A 17804-nucleotide genomic window follows, 5' to 3' on the forward strand; every position below is an offset into this window, starting at 1 on the left:
AACCCATTTTGAAGCATGTGGGGCTGCCTGTGATAAACTTAGATTTACAAGCTTCCAGAGTACTTCACGGCAACATAAGAACATATTACATCATCGTCCTCCTCGTAATTTGTCCAGTAATGTTTTTAATAGAAAAGAATGTCAGACAAGCTGCTCCTGCAGCTCCAAACAGGCCACCAAAATCATAAATATTTCTTAACTTTTCAGTTTAATAGAAGTTCACAATGAGAATTTATCCCGGCAGGCACCTTGCCCAGACCCTGTTATATCAGCTTGTTATTCTAGTTGCATCCGCTTCAAAGTTTATTTGATCTCGCACTAAGCTCACAGCTTGAGGAGGCAGGTTTAAGAACAAACTTTGTTCCTTCAGATTGTTAGCACTGAAAATTTCACCTAAAATAAGCAATAAAAACAGTTAAATTGGTCAGAGTCAGCAGCTGCTGGAAAAAATTTTGTGATTTGAAAAACACCTTGAATGAACAGATAAAAATAGAATAAAAAACAACTTTTCACCTAAATGACATCTGGTATTTCAGAAAGTTTCACATTTATTGCTGATTAGCTCTCTGTAGATGTTAATTGGACACTTTATTGAAATAATCCACAAGAGTCAGAGTGGGTGTTCATAAAACTATGAATTGTTTAACTTTGTAATTGAAAATCGCAGCAGTGTATTCAAAATGAAGTAAATGCTGCTCCACGATGATAACATTCTGGCAAAGTCTTTAAGAGCTGAAATCATTGTCAAAAAGGCTGCTTTCAAAAACACACCATGGAGTCTGCTGATAAACAGAATTTAGTCTCAATAGAAACAAGGAAAACCGTTTAAATGTGTCCGTCATGTTGCTGCAGTTTATGGTCATAAACACAAATCGTGAGATTGCAACATGTGTTTGTTGGACGTGTGGAACAATTACAACAGCCTGCGGATAGTAAAATAATTTGAACTTTAATCAGTTTTTGTGGCGTCTAAAGCCAATCATTTATTAGACAGAAGTTTAAAAGTGGAAGAAATTAGTTTTAAACTGGTAGCTGTAAAAACCAGCACGTCCACCACTTTTACGTAGAAGTATTTTGTAGTTCTTTATATTTCATTGTGCTTCCGAACTTTTCTCTGCTCTTCTTGTTGCTCAGCACCTTACACACCTGTGTCTCATCAGTCATCAGTACACCTGTTCTCACTCACTAATCACCCCTCCTAGCAGATATAAGCTTCCTGTTGTCTCTCGCTCCTTGTCAGGTCCTTCTGTGTTATATTGTCTAGTCTTGAATGTGTTTAGTTGTAGTTTTTGGAGTGCGTGCTGGTTTGATATTTCATTTTATTAAAACCTTTGGGAGAATTGTCTATCTGTCAACAATCTTGGGTCCACAACCACTATTATACTAGCTACCATTCAGTCATTTCAGACCAAAAGGGGAAACCTTTTTTATTATTTTTTACAGTTTTCAAATATAAAACTGGCAAATGAAATTATGTAGTAAAGCAATGAATACCAGCAAAATCCTTACTATGAAACTGTACTGAGGTATTTACAAAAAGTAATGTAACAGTTTTCTGGCCCTGATAGCATTTTCCCACTTTTATTTCTTTTTCCATTTCTGCATGTTGGCTTCTTTAGAATCACATTTCTTATGCATTAAGAGTTTATTTTGTTTTTCATCTTTAATTTGCAAATACGTTCTTACAATATGTTAGAAACCCCAAATTCAAAAATATATATTCCAGATTAGTAGCTCCTCACAGAAATAATTGACATCTTATTTTATTTTTTATTTCCTGAACAATAGTCTTGCAACCCTTATTGCATGTCAGAACCATTATCAAGGGTGTTCATTTATCTGGCCCTCCTCAAATGTCAAATTTAATTTAAGACTGGATGAAGAAACCTTTCAGGAGTGATTTTGTTCCATAAAGTTTGTCGTCAAAGGAGAAGTTTACAAGACAGTGGTGAGACCAGCTGTGTTGCATGGTCTGGAGACAGAGACTTGGACAAAAAGACAGGAGAAAGAACTGGAAGTGGCAGAAATGAAGGTGTTGAGGTTCTCCTTAGGAGTGACAAGGATAGATAAGATTAGGAATGAGATCATCAGAGGTACAGCACAGGTTGAACAACTGGGAGATAAAGTTAGAGAGACCAAACTGAGATGGTTTGGACATGTCCAGAGGAGAGACAGTGGGTATATTGGTAGAAGGATGATGGAGATGCAGCTGCCAGGAAAAAAACAAGAGGAAGGCCAAAGAGGATGCATTTAGAGAGGACATGGAGGGAGTTGGAGTGAGGACAGCGTGAGATGGTGAAGGATGATTCACTGTGGCAACCCCTGAAGGAGGAAAAGCCGACAAAGTCTTTATCTCAATAAATGCTTTATGCATTGCAAACACCAAGCATGAAATCATATATTTTAGTCTTTCATATGTACATATGGCCTGGAGCTTATGAAGGCTTGAACTGATTTGCATGTATCACTATTCAGCTGATTGCCTCTCAGCCAGGTCCTGCCCCTTATTAACACACAGCACTTTTCTAATAAAGGTCGTCTGGTTAACGAGGGACACCAGGCCCCCAAGTGAAGTCCATTGATTTCATTACTGCTGCTGCAGATCTGCCGTTTAGAAAAACACATTTCTTATGGAAAAGATCATTTGTATCTTTTGGTTAAAAATGCATCTTGCACAAAATACCAAATCAAATTAGAGGGGAGACAAACTGATTTTTTTGTTCCATGCAAATCAAGAGAATTTCTATAGGAACTTTTTTTTTTTTTTTTTTTTGGCAAGAAATTCATGAAAATTACAGGAGCGAGTGCAAGAGCTTATAAAGGACATAGTTTATCCTAAAACACCAGCAAATACAAGACTTGTATGCCATTCACCTATAATTTTTTTTTTCTTGGATTTAAAAAAAAAAAAGACTACATACAACAAAAGTTCTATCCCTAAAAGAAAACCTTTCTTTGCTAAATTTACTCTGTGAAGCAAGTTACACCCAAAGCATTTAAGCAAATATTCCACCTACAAAGACCCACTCATGTCAACAAATGCTGTAAAGAACCTGTGGGTGACCCCACGTTTGCCCAGATTTGTAGCTCAAATACCTTTCTGGGCCAAGACTGACTTTATGCACGTGTGTTTGAACTGGACCTTTAAAGTAGAGTTCGAAAAAGAGGACATTAAAAATAACGTCATGAAAGTTGTATTCGCAAATATTTTGGTGAATAGTTTTCCTCAGGACTCGGGTCCATGCATCCCCAACTTTTTGTTGAGTCCAGATGAAGAGTGGGCCAACCCGATGAGATGATTACAAAAGCAGGAGGAGCCCAAGAGGACTGAACTGGAACTGAAAATGAGACTAGCAGCTGTGGTCTGCAGGCGTTTGGTGTCCCTGGCTTGCGTACAGCATCCCATTGACACGGACAAAACCTTGTCCTCCGGTCAAACAACGCAGCCATTGTGCCGCAGAGACCTCACCAGTCACCTTGGCTTTGTGCAGACAGGATGTTCAGTAATCAATCCCCCAGGGAGAGTTTCTCCAGGTGGTACTATGCATTCTGCAGCCATGGAGCAGGGATTCAAAGGGATTTGAGCGGGCAGAGCTCTTTCAGACACAGCAAGCCTCGCAGCTTATGAGCACAGCTAAAGGGGTTTGACCCCTATTTGTTTCAACTGCTCTATTCTTAAAGATTCTTCTAAACTTTTACCCAGTTTGAAGAGAAGTTTAAACAACTTCAATATCACTGGCACCACAAGTCAGTTTGGATAACTATTTAAACACTATTAAGTCATGAACACATTAGACACCAAAGACTCTTGAGTACCTCTAGCCACTTCATAATACGAGAGGGGAAAAAAGCAGACTTTTATTTTCCTGTTAAAGACATTTCAGACCAGACTACATACTCCTAATTAAATAAACGCATCATTCTACGTAATAAAGTCTTGGCAGTGCTAGCAACCTTCTGGCATCGTTTCCCATGGCTTCCATGCACAGCTCCCACTCAACTTTCTAAGTGGTCTAATGCAGCTAATCAGGCTGCCATGCCGGCTCCAAATGGTAACTGTTACAGAGTGAAACCAGCTCTTTGTGAAAATCTGACTTGAAGGATTTGGGCTCAGTAAGTAGATTATGGTGGTAGGAGCTGGTGGAACCTACAAAGAATGAGCTGAGCTTCTTCTACCCCCCCCCCACCCCCTTTTTTTTTTTTCTCATCTGTAATCCATCAACAAAGAAAGTGTGGCCAAGACTGATGTCAATGTCCACTGGAAGATCAGAATACCTAAATATGAGGAGATTCAGCAGAACTTACAAGCTGGAGAAGACTGCATGTAGAGCTACCAGAACATTGGTAATGTCACTTTTGGAATTGGTCACAGCAAATCACAAACGTTCATGGCACCATCTGTCTGTTATCATCTTTCCAACATTTGCACTGGCGTCATTATCAGGATTATTGCTAAATTAATGATCCAAAATTCTGTGATGGACTTGCAACCTGTCCAGGATGTACCCCGCCTCTCGCACAGTGATGGCTGGACATTATTTATTTTTCCCCCTGTGGTGCAGTTGACTGCTTACTGCTACTGATGCATTTTTACTGTAAGTTTTCCTTACAGGTTCTGGGCTGCCACAGCGTTGGAACCCTTCGGCCGTTTGTTGGCACAGTTAAATTTAGCAAGTAGTGACTTTTATGCCTTCACGTTACTACTGTAAATGTGATGTAGTAGTTATCAGTTGCTGTATTTTCGGCCTTTAAGGTGTTGTTTTTTTTTTCATTCATTCTGACTGAAAAAAATTGAACCCTAACATTTTCAGGCACTAGATGGCAGTCGAGCAGTAGGTCATGCCGTTGTATCATGTAATAGGTAAAAGTGGCTATTAATGACACAATCGGCTTGCCAGAGCCTGCCACCGTCATCTGCCTGGAACAACTGAATCAGCTTCATTTCACTGCGTCGCCCCGGTTAAATGCAGCTGATTTGACCGTCAAAATGCATTTAAGCGAAAAGTAGACCGAGACACACACCTTTTTTTTTTTTTTTTTTTTTTTTTTTTTTTTTACTATAATTTTGAGCAAACAAAATTCCATCCATTTTCTTTACCCGCTTATTCCATTTGTGGGTCACGGGGGTCGCCGGTGATGTCCAGCAATCACTGTGCGAGGGGCGGGGTACACCCTGGACGGGTCGCAAGTCCATCACAGGGCCACATAGAGACAAACGAGACAAACAACCATTCACTTTCTCATTCACACCTAGGGACAATTTAGAGTTACCAATCAGCCTAACATGCATGTTTTTGGTCTGTGGGAGGAAACCGGAGCACCCAGAGAAAACCCACGCATGCACGGAGAGAACATGCAAACTCCACCCAGAAAGGCCCCTGGACCGGGGTTTGAACCAGGGACCTGCTCGCTGAGAGGCAGCAGCTCTACCAGTTGCACCACCGTGCTGCCCCAAACAAATAATTCTCATGTGTTAATCTTGTGTAAAGTCCTCCCCGTGCATGCGGCCACCATTTGGCAGTTCATAAATTTTTGGCACATGGGCCCACATTTCCAGGTTGTCAGCGGTGACGCGTAACAAACGCGACGCCGTCAGCTCTTAATAGATGCAACCTATATGGCGACGCAACAGATTTATGAATTTTTCTACTTTATTGACATACTGTATTTGGACTGATGCGACTTTTATAGGGCGGAGTGACGTGTATGCCGGAAAATACGGTACCAATTGTTTCAAAGCCATTTCAAACGTAGAAACATGCACAATTTAGAGGTCATCTAAAGAGTCTTCAAAGATGATTATCAAAAATCGTGGCTGATTTGTTAGTTTTGAGCTTGCTCATGCAGATGGGTTCATCAACAAACTGACACATTGTAAAAAATAAAATGAAGGCATAGTGTCACACGTAACACCATTCTGCTCAGGGATGCATTTGGCATCTAGTGCTTTATAAGTGGGACCCACGTTAACCAATAATCAGCCAACTAATCAATTGGACATAGTCATGAAGTGGGACTAGCAGAAAATCAGAGCAGCAGTCAATCTTGCATAGGCATAGTTTTATATACTTCAATGACTTTGAGGACTCTTTTTTTTTTTTTTTTTTTTTTTTTTTCCTATGCATAGTATGTTTCCTAGTAATTGTGTTTTTTTTTATTCTCCTTTTTTAAATGATCCAACTTCCACTTTTATTCCCTTGTCTACATGTCTGGTAAATCTGATCATTGTGCAAACAAGACATTTAAAGGTACTTCCTTTTTTAACTTTAGGTAGTTGTCGTTTTCATCACTTAATAATTTCTGCTGGCAATCTGCAACATCAACAAAATGTGGTGAAGGACTCTACAAGGCATTTAACCAGAAGAAAACTTACTATGTTCATCAGGGTGAGAACGTAGTTTTGCACAAGCTCCTTGCCGTGAAAGCGCACCACTGAGTCGTCCACAGCCAGCAGCACCTCGATGTTGTAGTCCTTCTTTGCGTGCCTCCTCTTCCGCTCGGACTCGGACAGTTTGTGTTTGACAAGATCTAAAGCGGAGGGGAGGTTCGTGATTCCAATATCTGCCACTGCAAGATACGAGCAGGACATGAAATCGGTCAGTGGACAGCTGGAATCTGCTCCGTCTGTACATCCTCTTACTCCTGCTTCAGTAAAGGGATTTCTATATTCATCAGGTCTGACACAAACAACTCTGTCATGGAAAGCAAGATAAAGGTGGGATATTTGAGACTTACTCCAGGGTTGTTTACTCTGTTTTGATTGTCTTAAGACATACTAATTGTTTGGTGTCTGCAAAATCAATAAATTTTTGCTTTTATGTAAAATACCCATAATGTATGTATGACTACCAGCTCACTCACACTAAACATCAACAAGATATTTTTAGGCATACATTCAGTAAAGTTGTTGCCAAGCATTACCAAATATCTTCTGTCAAATTCTCAAATGTATTTTATTTCAAATAAACAAATGCACTATTTAAATGTTGTTGTTGCTGCCGTTATTTTTTTCCATTTCAAATTAAGTTAAATCGTATGCATTCACAGCTAAAGTATAAAATTAAATTGCTACACAAATGCAACCTTTTCTTCATTCAGGAGAAAATGTTTGCAAAGTTTTGACAAAAGTGATATTTCCTTACACGGAGAAAAGGGTGTATAGACAAAACAAATTCACTGAATATGTATGTAATTATATCTCCAGTAAATGTGTTTGTGATGAGAATAGAGATTTTAATGCATCACAATATTAAAGAATGAGAACGTAACAAAAAAAACTGTTGCTGCTCTGTTCTCATGCTGTCATCTCCCCATATTAAACATCTGGAGATTTTACCAGGACGCTGGATGGAAAATGATCAAATGTCCCTTCATTTAATTATTTCTTGAATATAACAAAGTTGAGTCCGGTCCTCTGGACGGAGTCTTCTTTGTTGAAATGTTTCGTCTTTTATCCAGAAGACTAAAAATGGACAAAATGTTTATAAAAGACAATGTTTTAGTAAAGAATCTGTCCAAAGGAACTGACTGAAACTTGTTATACCTACTTGGATTATTGAGCCTTCTTTTTTTAATTTATTTATTTTTTTAATCTCTATTAATACAAGTAGTCTCACTGAATCACTCATTTTCAAGGGAGACTTGCATCAGAATATATCTAATCCGTAAACCGTAATAAGCTTCATGTCATGTCCATAAGAGTTTAATTGGCATGTTTCAGCTCTTTGGCTGCTGATGCTATGTGTTGTTGAACACAGTGCATGTCTCCAGTATATTTGGGATTGAGAAGGCAGGACGGAGTGAGATTACAGACTATAAACTCAAATAATATGTAATATTCCAAAAGACTGATTTCCAAGACCTGCATAATGAAATAATTTTAGATTTGCCATGAGATTATTTTTGTAGTAAACTATCCTATTAACTTAAATGTACAGTAAACTGTATTGTGATTTTTGCATTTACATTATCAAAAGAAGTGGAAGAAAGCAAAACTGCAGCGTGTCAATAAATCGTGGTGCTGCTGAACAGTTCTGGCGGCAGAAGACTGATCTTAGCAGAGTTCTTGTCTGGTCTTTGGTCCTGACGTGCGCGAGAATGTTTTAGGGAACAAAGACTTCAGCAGGAAACCCCATGTTTGTCTGTACCCTCTGTTTGCAGCTGCATTAAAAAAAAAAAATCACTATTTCCCAGATAAAAGTGAAACGAACCATCTTCCACTTTGCAAGGACAATTTATTCTCACACCATTAAGAGTAAAACACCACTCGTAATTATGGTCAAGAGACACTTTAATATGTAAAGCATTAAAATTAAGAAAAGACGGCCATATTAAAAGAAAAAACATTGTTTTGAAAGTGAAGGAAATTAGAAATGTTTCATTTTTAACCACTGCCTAAGACATTTTATTGTACTGCTGCAAATGCTTTTGAGTTTTTATATATTCCTAACGCAAATCAAAAATCCAAGATGGCCACCTTGGCTTAAAGTGGGGAAAATACGATAACTCCACTATTTTAAAAGATATTGAGCTGAAATTTGGGGTGGTGGTGGTAGCTGGCAAGGATGAACATATTCTGAATTCAAATCTAAAAATGCAAGATGGCCACTGAAGCCAATTTCAATGGATATAACTCAAAGGTTTTTAGAGCTACTTAGCTGAAATTTGATGTACTGGTAGCTGCGAACAATCCATAATAGATCACTGCAAATCAAAAATCCAAGATGGCTGCCTGAGTTAATAAAAGAAAAAAAAAAGCTAAAAATCTGCCAATTTTAGATGCATTAAGCTAAAATTTGGTGTGGTGGTGGATGAGAACAATGCTCGCTAAATACTGAATTCAAATAAAAAAAAATTCAAGATGGCCACCAAAGCAAAACTTAAATAGCTTTAACTCAACTATTTTTACACATATAGAGCTGGAAATTTGGAGGTTATAGCGGAGAACCCTCCCCATCACTTACTGAATCCATATCAAAAATCCAAGATGGCTACCATAACTTAAAATGAATAAATGACTAACTCATATTTTAATTATTTATTATTTTGGTATGGTGGTAGCTGAGAGCAAACCCCTACTGTCAAATCAAAATGTTAGAATGGCCGCAACGTGGCAAAGTTTTCTCCAGGAACTTTCTGGTCTTTTATATATTCTCCTCTCTCTGCAGATGGTTACAAAACTGAAACCCACACCTGCTTTTTGTTTTCACTCATAGACTCCGTCTCTTCACCCACCTTCGTTGTGGAAGTCCTCCTTCCTCTGCTCGCCTGCCTCCAGCTTGATGGCTGATCTGCGGTACACCATGTGCACTCGCCCCTTAGCTTCTGCATCCTGCTGACCCTTCTCAAGGGGTTCAATAAAAAACTCTCCATTATCAGTCCTGATGAGGCCTGCCTGGAAGAAAATGGATTTGATTTAGTACAAGGTTCCTCCTATAAAGGAAGAAAATTCACCTGGAATCACAATTGTTTGTCAGGTTATGAGGGGTGATGCCGGTGAACACAAACTGTGGCCCCTGAAGCTTTAACGTTAATCGCTATGAAGAAAAAAACACTTTGTTTACTATCTAACATCTGATAAACAAAAGTTGGCAGTGTGTAGAGTTCAGACTGATGATTTACTGCTGACTGTGACATAACCTTTTTTAAAACTTGTTCTCTAGTTAAAAAAATAATTAAATCCCAAACTTTTTAGCTTCTGATTCACAAATTTACACCAGTAGAGACATGAGACTCCAAGTAGCACTCGTCAAAATGTATACAAATTGATTTTAAAAGCCATTTTAATATGATCAAAACGACTAAACAAACCTCAACAACCAATAAACTCTCTTTCCACTCATGGCCACATTTTGGTTTCTTGTAACAATATTGGATGATGATGATGATGCCACTAATATTCAGTCAGTGGTGTGATGTGAGGAGCATTAGCTAAAAATAAAAACCGTGACTGAAGGAGTAAAACTGTTGGTACAAAATCTAAAATACGTCATACTGCTGAGGTTTTTTTAAAGCTATAATTGACTTGTATTTTTCAGTAAACTGGTCATTTCAAGTGATCCAGCTCACGGGATCCCATGACATCCATTGTTAATGTGACAATATTGATCACTGATGCTCCATTGTTTACACGGAACATATTCAGAGGGGGGTTGAGTCACACGTTGGGCAGAAATGTTGCCATGCAGCAGTAACTGTGTGCTCAGCTTGACCATATATCATTTAGGCTAGCGCAAGCATGCTTTAGCAGTTAAAACATTTTGCAGTTTTAAAACATTTTATAACCAAATTCCAGAAGGAATGATTTTTATTTTTATTTATTTTTTTTATAAATAGAAGCAAATGGCAAACAAATAAATGAACATGTTGCAATTCAAAACTCGTGGGTTGATTTTTTTTTTTTTTTTTTTGTGTGTTTCAGCACAAAGAGTTCAAATGAAGTGCATTTTTCTTTCTTTGGTTACCAAAAAAAAAAAAAACATTTCAACCCATTATCAACTTTAGGATGAAGAGACACCAACTAAGTTTTGGCAAGACTGTGTGTATTTATAGATGCAGAATGAAATCTAAATATGGATCATAAAACATAACCTTGTGCATAAAAAAACAAAACAACAACCTCCTAATTAAAATCTTTGGCGAGTGGTAACTACACTTAAGGTTGAATGTTTACACCAGAGGCATGAAGTGAAATAAATTCTGCAGCTTCTGAGCAGGAAGTGCAACACGCTGAGAAATCTTCTGCTGTTTCAGCTTTGAGTGAGAAGTAAAGCTGACTGTTAGGGCTATAAAGAAAGGTCTTAAATACATAAAAATATATACCATATTTTTTGGACTATAAGGCGCATTAAGTGAAATGAAAACACTTTGCCAGATTTTTGAGCATCGTGTACCACATAAAATCTGTTCGAGGTCAGTAAGCACACCAATACATAAGGTGAACCAGATTTTAAGGCTCACTGATGATTTTTGAGAAAATTCAAAGATTTTAAGCATGCCTTATTGTTCGAAAAATTTTGTGTGTGTGTGTGTGTGTGTGTGTGTATACATTTTTAACAATCAGCCTCTAGAACGAAAACGCAAAATAAATGCACACTTTCTGCCTCCACATGTGCATAAAGGTCATTTATATTCGTTTGTTGCCCTGTATGATCCTGTTTTCGTGGCCTCTGGCAGAAATCTCCCACTGTAATAAATGCATCCCCGTTTCATCACATTTCGTACTGACTTGTCTGACGAATTAATACATTTTGAGTAGATTTTTTTGTGTGTTGACAACACGTCATTCTCATCAACCATTTCCTGGGAAATCAAACGTTTTATCCTGTTTTTTTTGTCGTATTATCAGCTGAGCTCAAATTTATTACCGTCCTGCATAAAAACACAAACACACCGTGAGTCGCTGTCGACACAACGGAGGTAAATACTACATCTAATCCTCAGGCTCACTAAATTTCACACGTCATTTTGAAGTTGGACATTTTAGAGTTGCATAAAACTGACTCTGTTTTAGCCATGTATGTGTTTTTAATATTCATTCAACCTTTATTTATACAGGTTAGTCCCATTGGGCCTCGGGGACTCGTTTACGAGAGAGACCTGAATATCAGTTGGTTGTGGCAAAGAGTTTGCATGTTCTCCCTGTGCATGTGTGGGTTTTCTGCAGGTACTCCAGTTTCCTCCCACAGACTAAAAACATGCATGTTAGGTTGATTGGTAACTCTAAACTGTCTCTAGGTGTGAGTGAGAGAGTGAATGGTTGTTTGTCTTTGTGTCCCTGTGATGGACTGAAGATCTGTCCAGGGTGTCCCCTGCCTCTCACACAGTGACTGCTGGATATGGGTACCAGTGACCCAGAAAGGAAGAAGCAGGTAAAGATGATGGATGGCTGGATGAAGGTGGCAGCCATCTTGAATTGCACTCATTCCAAAAGCGAATCGGTTATAGTCAAATCAGTTCAGACACAAATGAACAACCATTCAAATTCCAATACTCAATATGCAAATCATAAGGAAATGTTGAAACTATGAGCTTAAACTCTGTTCTGGTTCATTGGTTTTGATAAGAATGGCAGCGTTCTGATAAATCATCCAGTATGGTCCTCATTTATCTTCTTACTTTGCTGTGTTTTTTTGTTTTTTTTTGCATCATTGAAGATTGATATTCCAGATAGCATGAAAAGGCAGTCACAGAGCTGTGCTTGCTTCAAGCATGGTGGTCCACTTGCATCATCTGCTGAGATAATCTGATGGAGACATCCTTCATAGCACATGACAGACAAACACAATCTAAAAACGGAACCACAGGCTATGGAAATAAAAAGCTGCAGCTTTGATTCCTGTAATTTGTGGCCAAATATTTAGAAACGCTGCAGTTGGTTTTATTTAATGAGACGCAGAGCATTAAAGTATCCACTATTACGTCTGAGGTCAACGCGTGCACCGACTTCATTTATTTTCCCATCCGTGTCATTGAGAGAATAAGGACTCGTAACGCGATTATTTTTAAGATTAAGACAAAATCTGAAACGTCTGGTATGCTAGATAAAAGCGTTTGTAGCCAAACCGGGAGAATCGATGAGTGAAAGTGGATCACGGCTCAGATGCTGCAGAGTTGCAGGCTGTGAAAATATCAAAGGAGCCCTGTTGTGAGTGCAGGAGATTATTTTTGATTCCTTTTCATTGGCTTTCCCATCTCACTGTGCAGAGCCAAAAAAGGGCACACACAGCTGATTGCCATGAGGCTCATAAATTGAGCTTATAATCATTCACATTTACCTGAATGTATTCATGGGAATCGTTTAACTATAAATGAAATGAAGCAGGAGATGATGGCAAGGCAATTAAGAGCAGGAAATTTATTTAAAATCACAATCGAGGCTATTTTAAAAATGCATTTTGATCTGATGGTTTTCAATCTTAATGGTAGACTGTAAAATCTAATATGTTGGTTTTACTTAAAAATAACTGAAATGGCTGCCTTGAATCCTTAATTCACACACACAAAGAAAACACTATTTTATACTTATGTTACCTTGATTAAAACTTTTTTTAATTAAACTTCTTTGGTACCTTGGCTGATTAAAAATTAATAACTAACTGAAAATGCATTCCTAATGCAGCTTACTTAAAAATATCTGGGGCTTCATGTGTGAAAGAGTGAGCAGCTTTCATACAGTCATAATTTTAAAAAGTGCACACACAAAAAGGATAAAAAGAAACTCTGTGCATGCATCTAATTTTATGTAGAATAGAGTGCCGCTGCATGCACCACTTGCTCGGTTCTGTTCCTTCCCCATAAATAAATATGCAAATTGATATAAATGTATAGCCGGCTTCACCCCTGTGCATCCAAATAACGACTTGTCAAGATATGCAACACAACAATTTCACTGAATGTAAAATGGCCGCTTTTGTTGCATGTGACCAAAATACTACAGTTTAATAAAAACAAAACTGTCTTGCAAACGGGGCCTTGAACAAACTGATGTAGACAAACTGTAGTTATGGCATAGAAAATATTTACCGTAATCAGATTTCCATTTTTCTCACTTTTTTTAGCTGTTCTGATCACAAATTTGAGTTGGGATAAATGTTTAAATAACTGTTTAAGGATTTAACTTAAAACCTCAAGTAGCACGATCAATCTCTTTTTTTTTTTTTTTTTTTTTGCAAAAAAATCTAATAAACTAAATCCCTAAAGACGATGAGCTTTTATTTGTTTATATTGAAGTGGCTTCAAGCTTTGCGAAGAAATCAAAAATTAAATATCATTAGGTGCTTGGTGAAATACAGTTGATCAGTTCAGAATTGAAATAAACATCCATCCATCCATCCATCCATTTTCTTTACCCGCTTATTCCATTTTGGGTCACGGGGGTCACGGTGCCCATGTCCAGCAATCACTGTGCAAGGGGCGGGGTACACCCTGGACGGGTTGCAAGTCCATCACAGGGCCACATAGAGACAAACAACCATTCACTCTCTCACTCACACCTAGGGACAATTTAGAGTTACCAATCAGTCTAACATGCATGTTTTTGGTCTGTGGGAGGAAACCGGAGTACCCGGAGAAAACCCACGCATGCACGGAGAGAACATGCAAACTCCACCCAGAAAGGCCCCTGGACCGGGGTTTGAACCAGGGACCTGCTCACTGAGAGGCAGCAGCTCTACCAGTTGCGCCACCGTGCTGCCCTTGAAATAAACAGTATGTGGTATTAAAATATAGCAGAAGAAGATACTCGAAAATTCCTGTGGAAACTTTGACAGGGACTGCCAGGCTGCTGCCAATTTCAATTGTTTATTTTACAGTACTATGTGTTTGTGTTTGCTCTCAGCTACCAATATACCAGATTTCAGCTGAATAGCTCTGAAAATGCCCGAGTTATTATATTGGATTCAGCATGTAATGGGGAACGTTCTCAGCTATAACCTCACCAAATTTCAGCTCTGTGTAAAAATGGCTGAGTTAAAGCAATTTAAATCTAGCTATGACGACCATGTTGGACTGTTGGTTTTGATGCAGCATTTGATGGGAAACATCCTCAACTATAACCACAAGAAATTTCAGCTCAATATCACTAAAATTGGCTGATTTTAATATTTTTCCTTTTTCTTTTTTTTTTTAGCTCAGGTGGCCATCTTGGATTTTTTGATTTGCAGTCAATTAAGGGATCATTCTCAATTACCAATACACTAAATCAGCTGAATAGCTCCAACAATGGCAGAGTTATTGCATCCCCCCCCCCCCAGCAAAGTACATCACCATGGTAACTCGAAACGCCAGTAAAAGCAGTAGCACACATCACGGCGTCGCGTTGGTCATTTTGAAGTAACGTTTGTGGGGTACATGTTGCGGTTTGGGCCACATTAATGTTGATAGAAGAGCAAAACCCTTTTCAGGTGGATAATGGGTGGGTGCCTTACTTGGCAGTCCCCAAATGAAGAAGGAAATATTTACCAGTGAAGCTCTCGGTATATCAAAGTACTCCAATGCAACACCACAAAACCCTTGAATAACCAACTTAAAGCAGTCATTCACAAAACACATTCATAAATAGAATAATCCATACGGCCATTTGCATCTACATGAATGGAAAACTACTGCCTCCCACCCTCAAAAAGTAAGCTGGCTCTTTTTACTGTTGCTAGGCTGGTGCTGCCTCTGTTTGAGTGATGGCCACCGAAATAGCTCTCTTCTTACAGTAACACAGTTGGATGGAACTTGTGTTACCATCAAACGTGTAACTCAATCGGCCTGTCATCTGGGCCAGTTCTCAACGCCGGTGTAATCATAGCCATCACTCGTTGCTCCACAACAATAGTTCATACGCTTGTCTGGAACGCTTGGCTGTTGCCATCAAGAAGGGGTCATTTTAAAATGAGACATGACAAAGATATATTGGATGATTAAACAGTAGAGGTGCTTTAATTTGATACCAGATTAACAGTCTAGTATGCGTGAGATTATGTTGCAGTTTGAGGGAGAAGGCTGGGAGGTAGTGTCATTTTCTTTACTGGAAGTCCTATTTGAAGAAGCACAGGAAGACACGCTTACGCCAAAATTTAGAGAAGCCCTGTGCACAATGTGCTGTGCTGTTTCCAAGAAAAAGTACAAGTAGGGGATAAAAAGCAACTTAATTACTGCGATTATGAATCTGCTCAGTGCTCTCAATAGGAAAACCCATTGAACTGCTTTTTGAAGCCTGTATGCCGGTGGTGTGTCAAAACACGCAAAGTATGTCAAAGGTTTGACCCGCATTCGTTGACCCGAGTGCGTGCTGCCGATTCTTACACCTTTCAAAGATGGCCCTTTCATCATCCATGATCTTCTGTGTGTCTTCCACATCAAGCACACGTGTCAGCCCGTCTGTGCAACTTCAAATGCTCCCCCGAACACCGCTGCACGCACAGACAAGTCCATGTTTATGCTGGCTTTGATGCAAGGAAACACATGGACGATATTCTCCAGAGTCTGAGTGCAGGCTTTAAAGGATGTGTTCCCCCAAATCACAAACAAAACATTGTGATAGACGTCTGCCTCCACCACAGTTTGATAAGTGGGATGTACAAAAAAAAACGACATGATCTTTTGATACCTGTTTTGTATACAAAGCAACTAAAAGGATCATAGAGATGTTGGGTTTTTCTTTGATTGTATTTAAGACTAATTCTGGAAAACTGGAATGTTGTATAAGATGTATATAAAAACAAAATTAAAGTATTTGCAAATTTCATGAACTCATCTTTTATTCATAATGGAACATGGTGTATATATGTTTAAACTCAAACCTACTTTTTTTTTATTTATTTATTTTTTTAAATAAAGTACCAAAGAACTTTAAGGTAAACACCTCAACAATTTGGGGACAGGTGGCAACAACAGGCTAAAAGGGAGCTGTCATTTCTAACCCGGAGCCTGACCCGGATTAGGGCTGGGCCATAATAACATGCTTAATGTTCGGGACGGGCAGGTGTCGGGCTTTTGATTGCGTCAGCGGATGCACGCGGCTGACGATCCAATTATATGGCAACATGGATTGTCATACAATCACCAGACGCACACAGCCATTTGACAGAGCGCTGACCAGCCAAGAGGTCAAAAAATAGTTCAGTTAAAGTAAAGAAAGGCATTCAAACAAATGAAACATCTTTGTTCTTTCCTTTAGAAGGTGTTGGTGTAATTTGAAAAAGCTTCAGTTGCACTCCGCGGACACACGCAGCTGATGACTCAAACATGTGAGATCCCAAAATATCCGACGTCAGAGCAGGGTCCGTGTCTGAATAATGCAGAATACAGGCAGAAGCAGGTATTTAATGTGCTTTGATGGCCATTACTGTTAATCTGACGGGTTCCGTGGGGTTCGGAAATGATGGCTACAGGCTGGGACCGGGTCGGATTTTTTGGGCCCAAATGCAACTCTAAAAAGGGGTACCAAAAAAAACAGCTGGAGAAGCATTTCGCAACAAATTTTGTTAATTGTCTATAAGTCAATAAAAGGACTGAGTATAAAGAGTCTTTATCAGCTGAATCTATTAGAAGTAAAGATGGGTAGAGGTTCATCAGTCTACAAAAATGTGGCTAAAAGCGAGCAACATCAGAATAATATTCCTAAACAAAAAATTTGAAAACTGAATATTACATCAGTTTTATAAAAAAAAACCACAATTTCAAAAAGCTGGAGAAATCTATGAAAAATAAGTCCATATGCTTGTGTCAAACCTCCATGATCTTTAAGCCCTCGAGCTGAACTGCATAAAGGAACAGGTCTGGTTCTGTTACAGACATCACTGCATGAACTCAAACTGTTCAACAAATCACTGTCTGTAAACACAGTTTACTGATTTATACACGTGATGTCACTGAATTTCTGTTTTTGATTTGTTGAAACAAATGAGTCAATGTTCCATTTCCATCACAAACTGCACAACAATGGACAAAGTCAACAGATTCTTCGATCCAACATTAGACTGAGTCTTGCCTTCTATTGACATTTTCTATGTATTCTTGCTTTTCCTGGGATTTCCCTTTTTTGTGAAGGATGCTGCAACGATTGAATTAATTTCTATCTATATCATCGATATTGTTGCTGCTCCTGTTTTTCACTACAAACAAAACGACCCCATCAGTTCTTAGAAATCTTGCAGATCAGCAGAATACTGTAGTAGATACCAAAACACAATTTGATGAACAAAGCCTGCCTAAAAATATCAAACAAAACAAAAGCTACCGTACACGAACAAAGGCGTAGATCTGCTTGTTCAACACCAGAAAACATAAATAAGCAGATTAATTTAAAAAAA

The 17804-nt window shown here is 38.7% G+C and overlaps 1 protein-coding gene across 1 annotated transcript in view; it reads right to left on the minus strand.

Annotated features, from left to right (window-relative positions):
- Nucleotides 1-17804, minus strand: part of LOC119423691 (A disintegrin and metalloproteinase with thrombospondin motifs 14) — a 60776-nt gene that overhangs the window by 34898 nt on the left and 8074 nt on the right. The window contains exons 3-4 of the mRNA XM_037691098.1: nucleotides 9235-9394; nucleotides 6374-6567 (exon numbers count right to left, since the gene is read on the minus strand). Of these exons, the coding sequence (XP_037547026.1) occupies nucleotides 6374-6567; nucleotides 9235-9394 (354 nt within the window). The remainder of the gene's footprint in view (nucleotides 1-6373; nucleotides 6568-9234; nucleotides 9395-17804) is intronic.

Source organism: Nematolebias whitei, chromosome 17 (assembly GCF_014905685.2).
Source record: "Nematolebias whitei isolate Nwh7 chromosome 17, NemWhi1, whole genome shotgun sequence".
In the NCBI taxonomy this organism is placed as follows: Eukaryota; Metazoa; Chordata; class Actinopteri; order Cyprinodontiformes; family Rivulidae; genus Nematolebias; species Nematolebias whitei.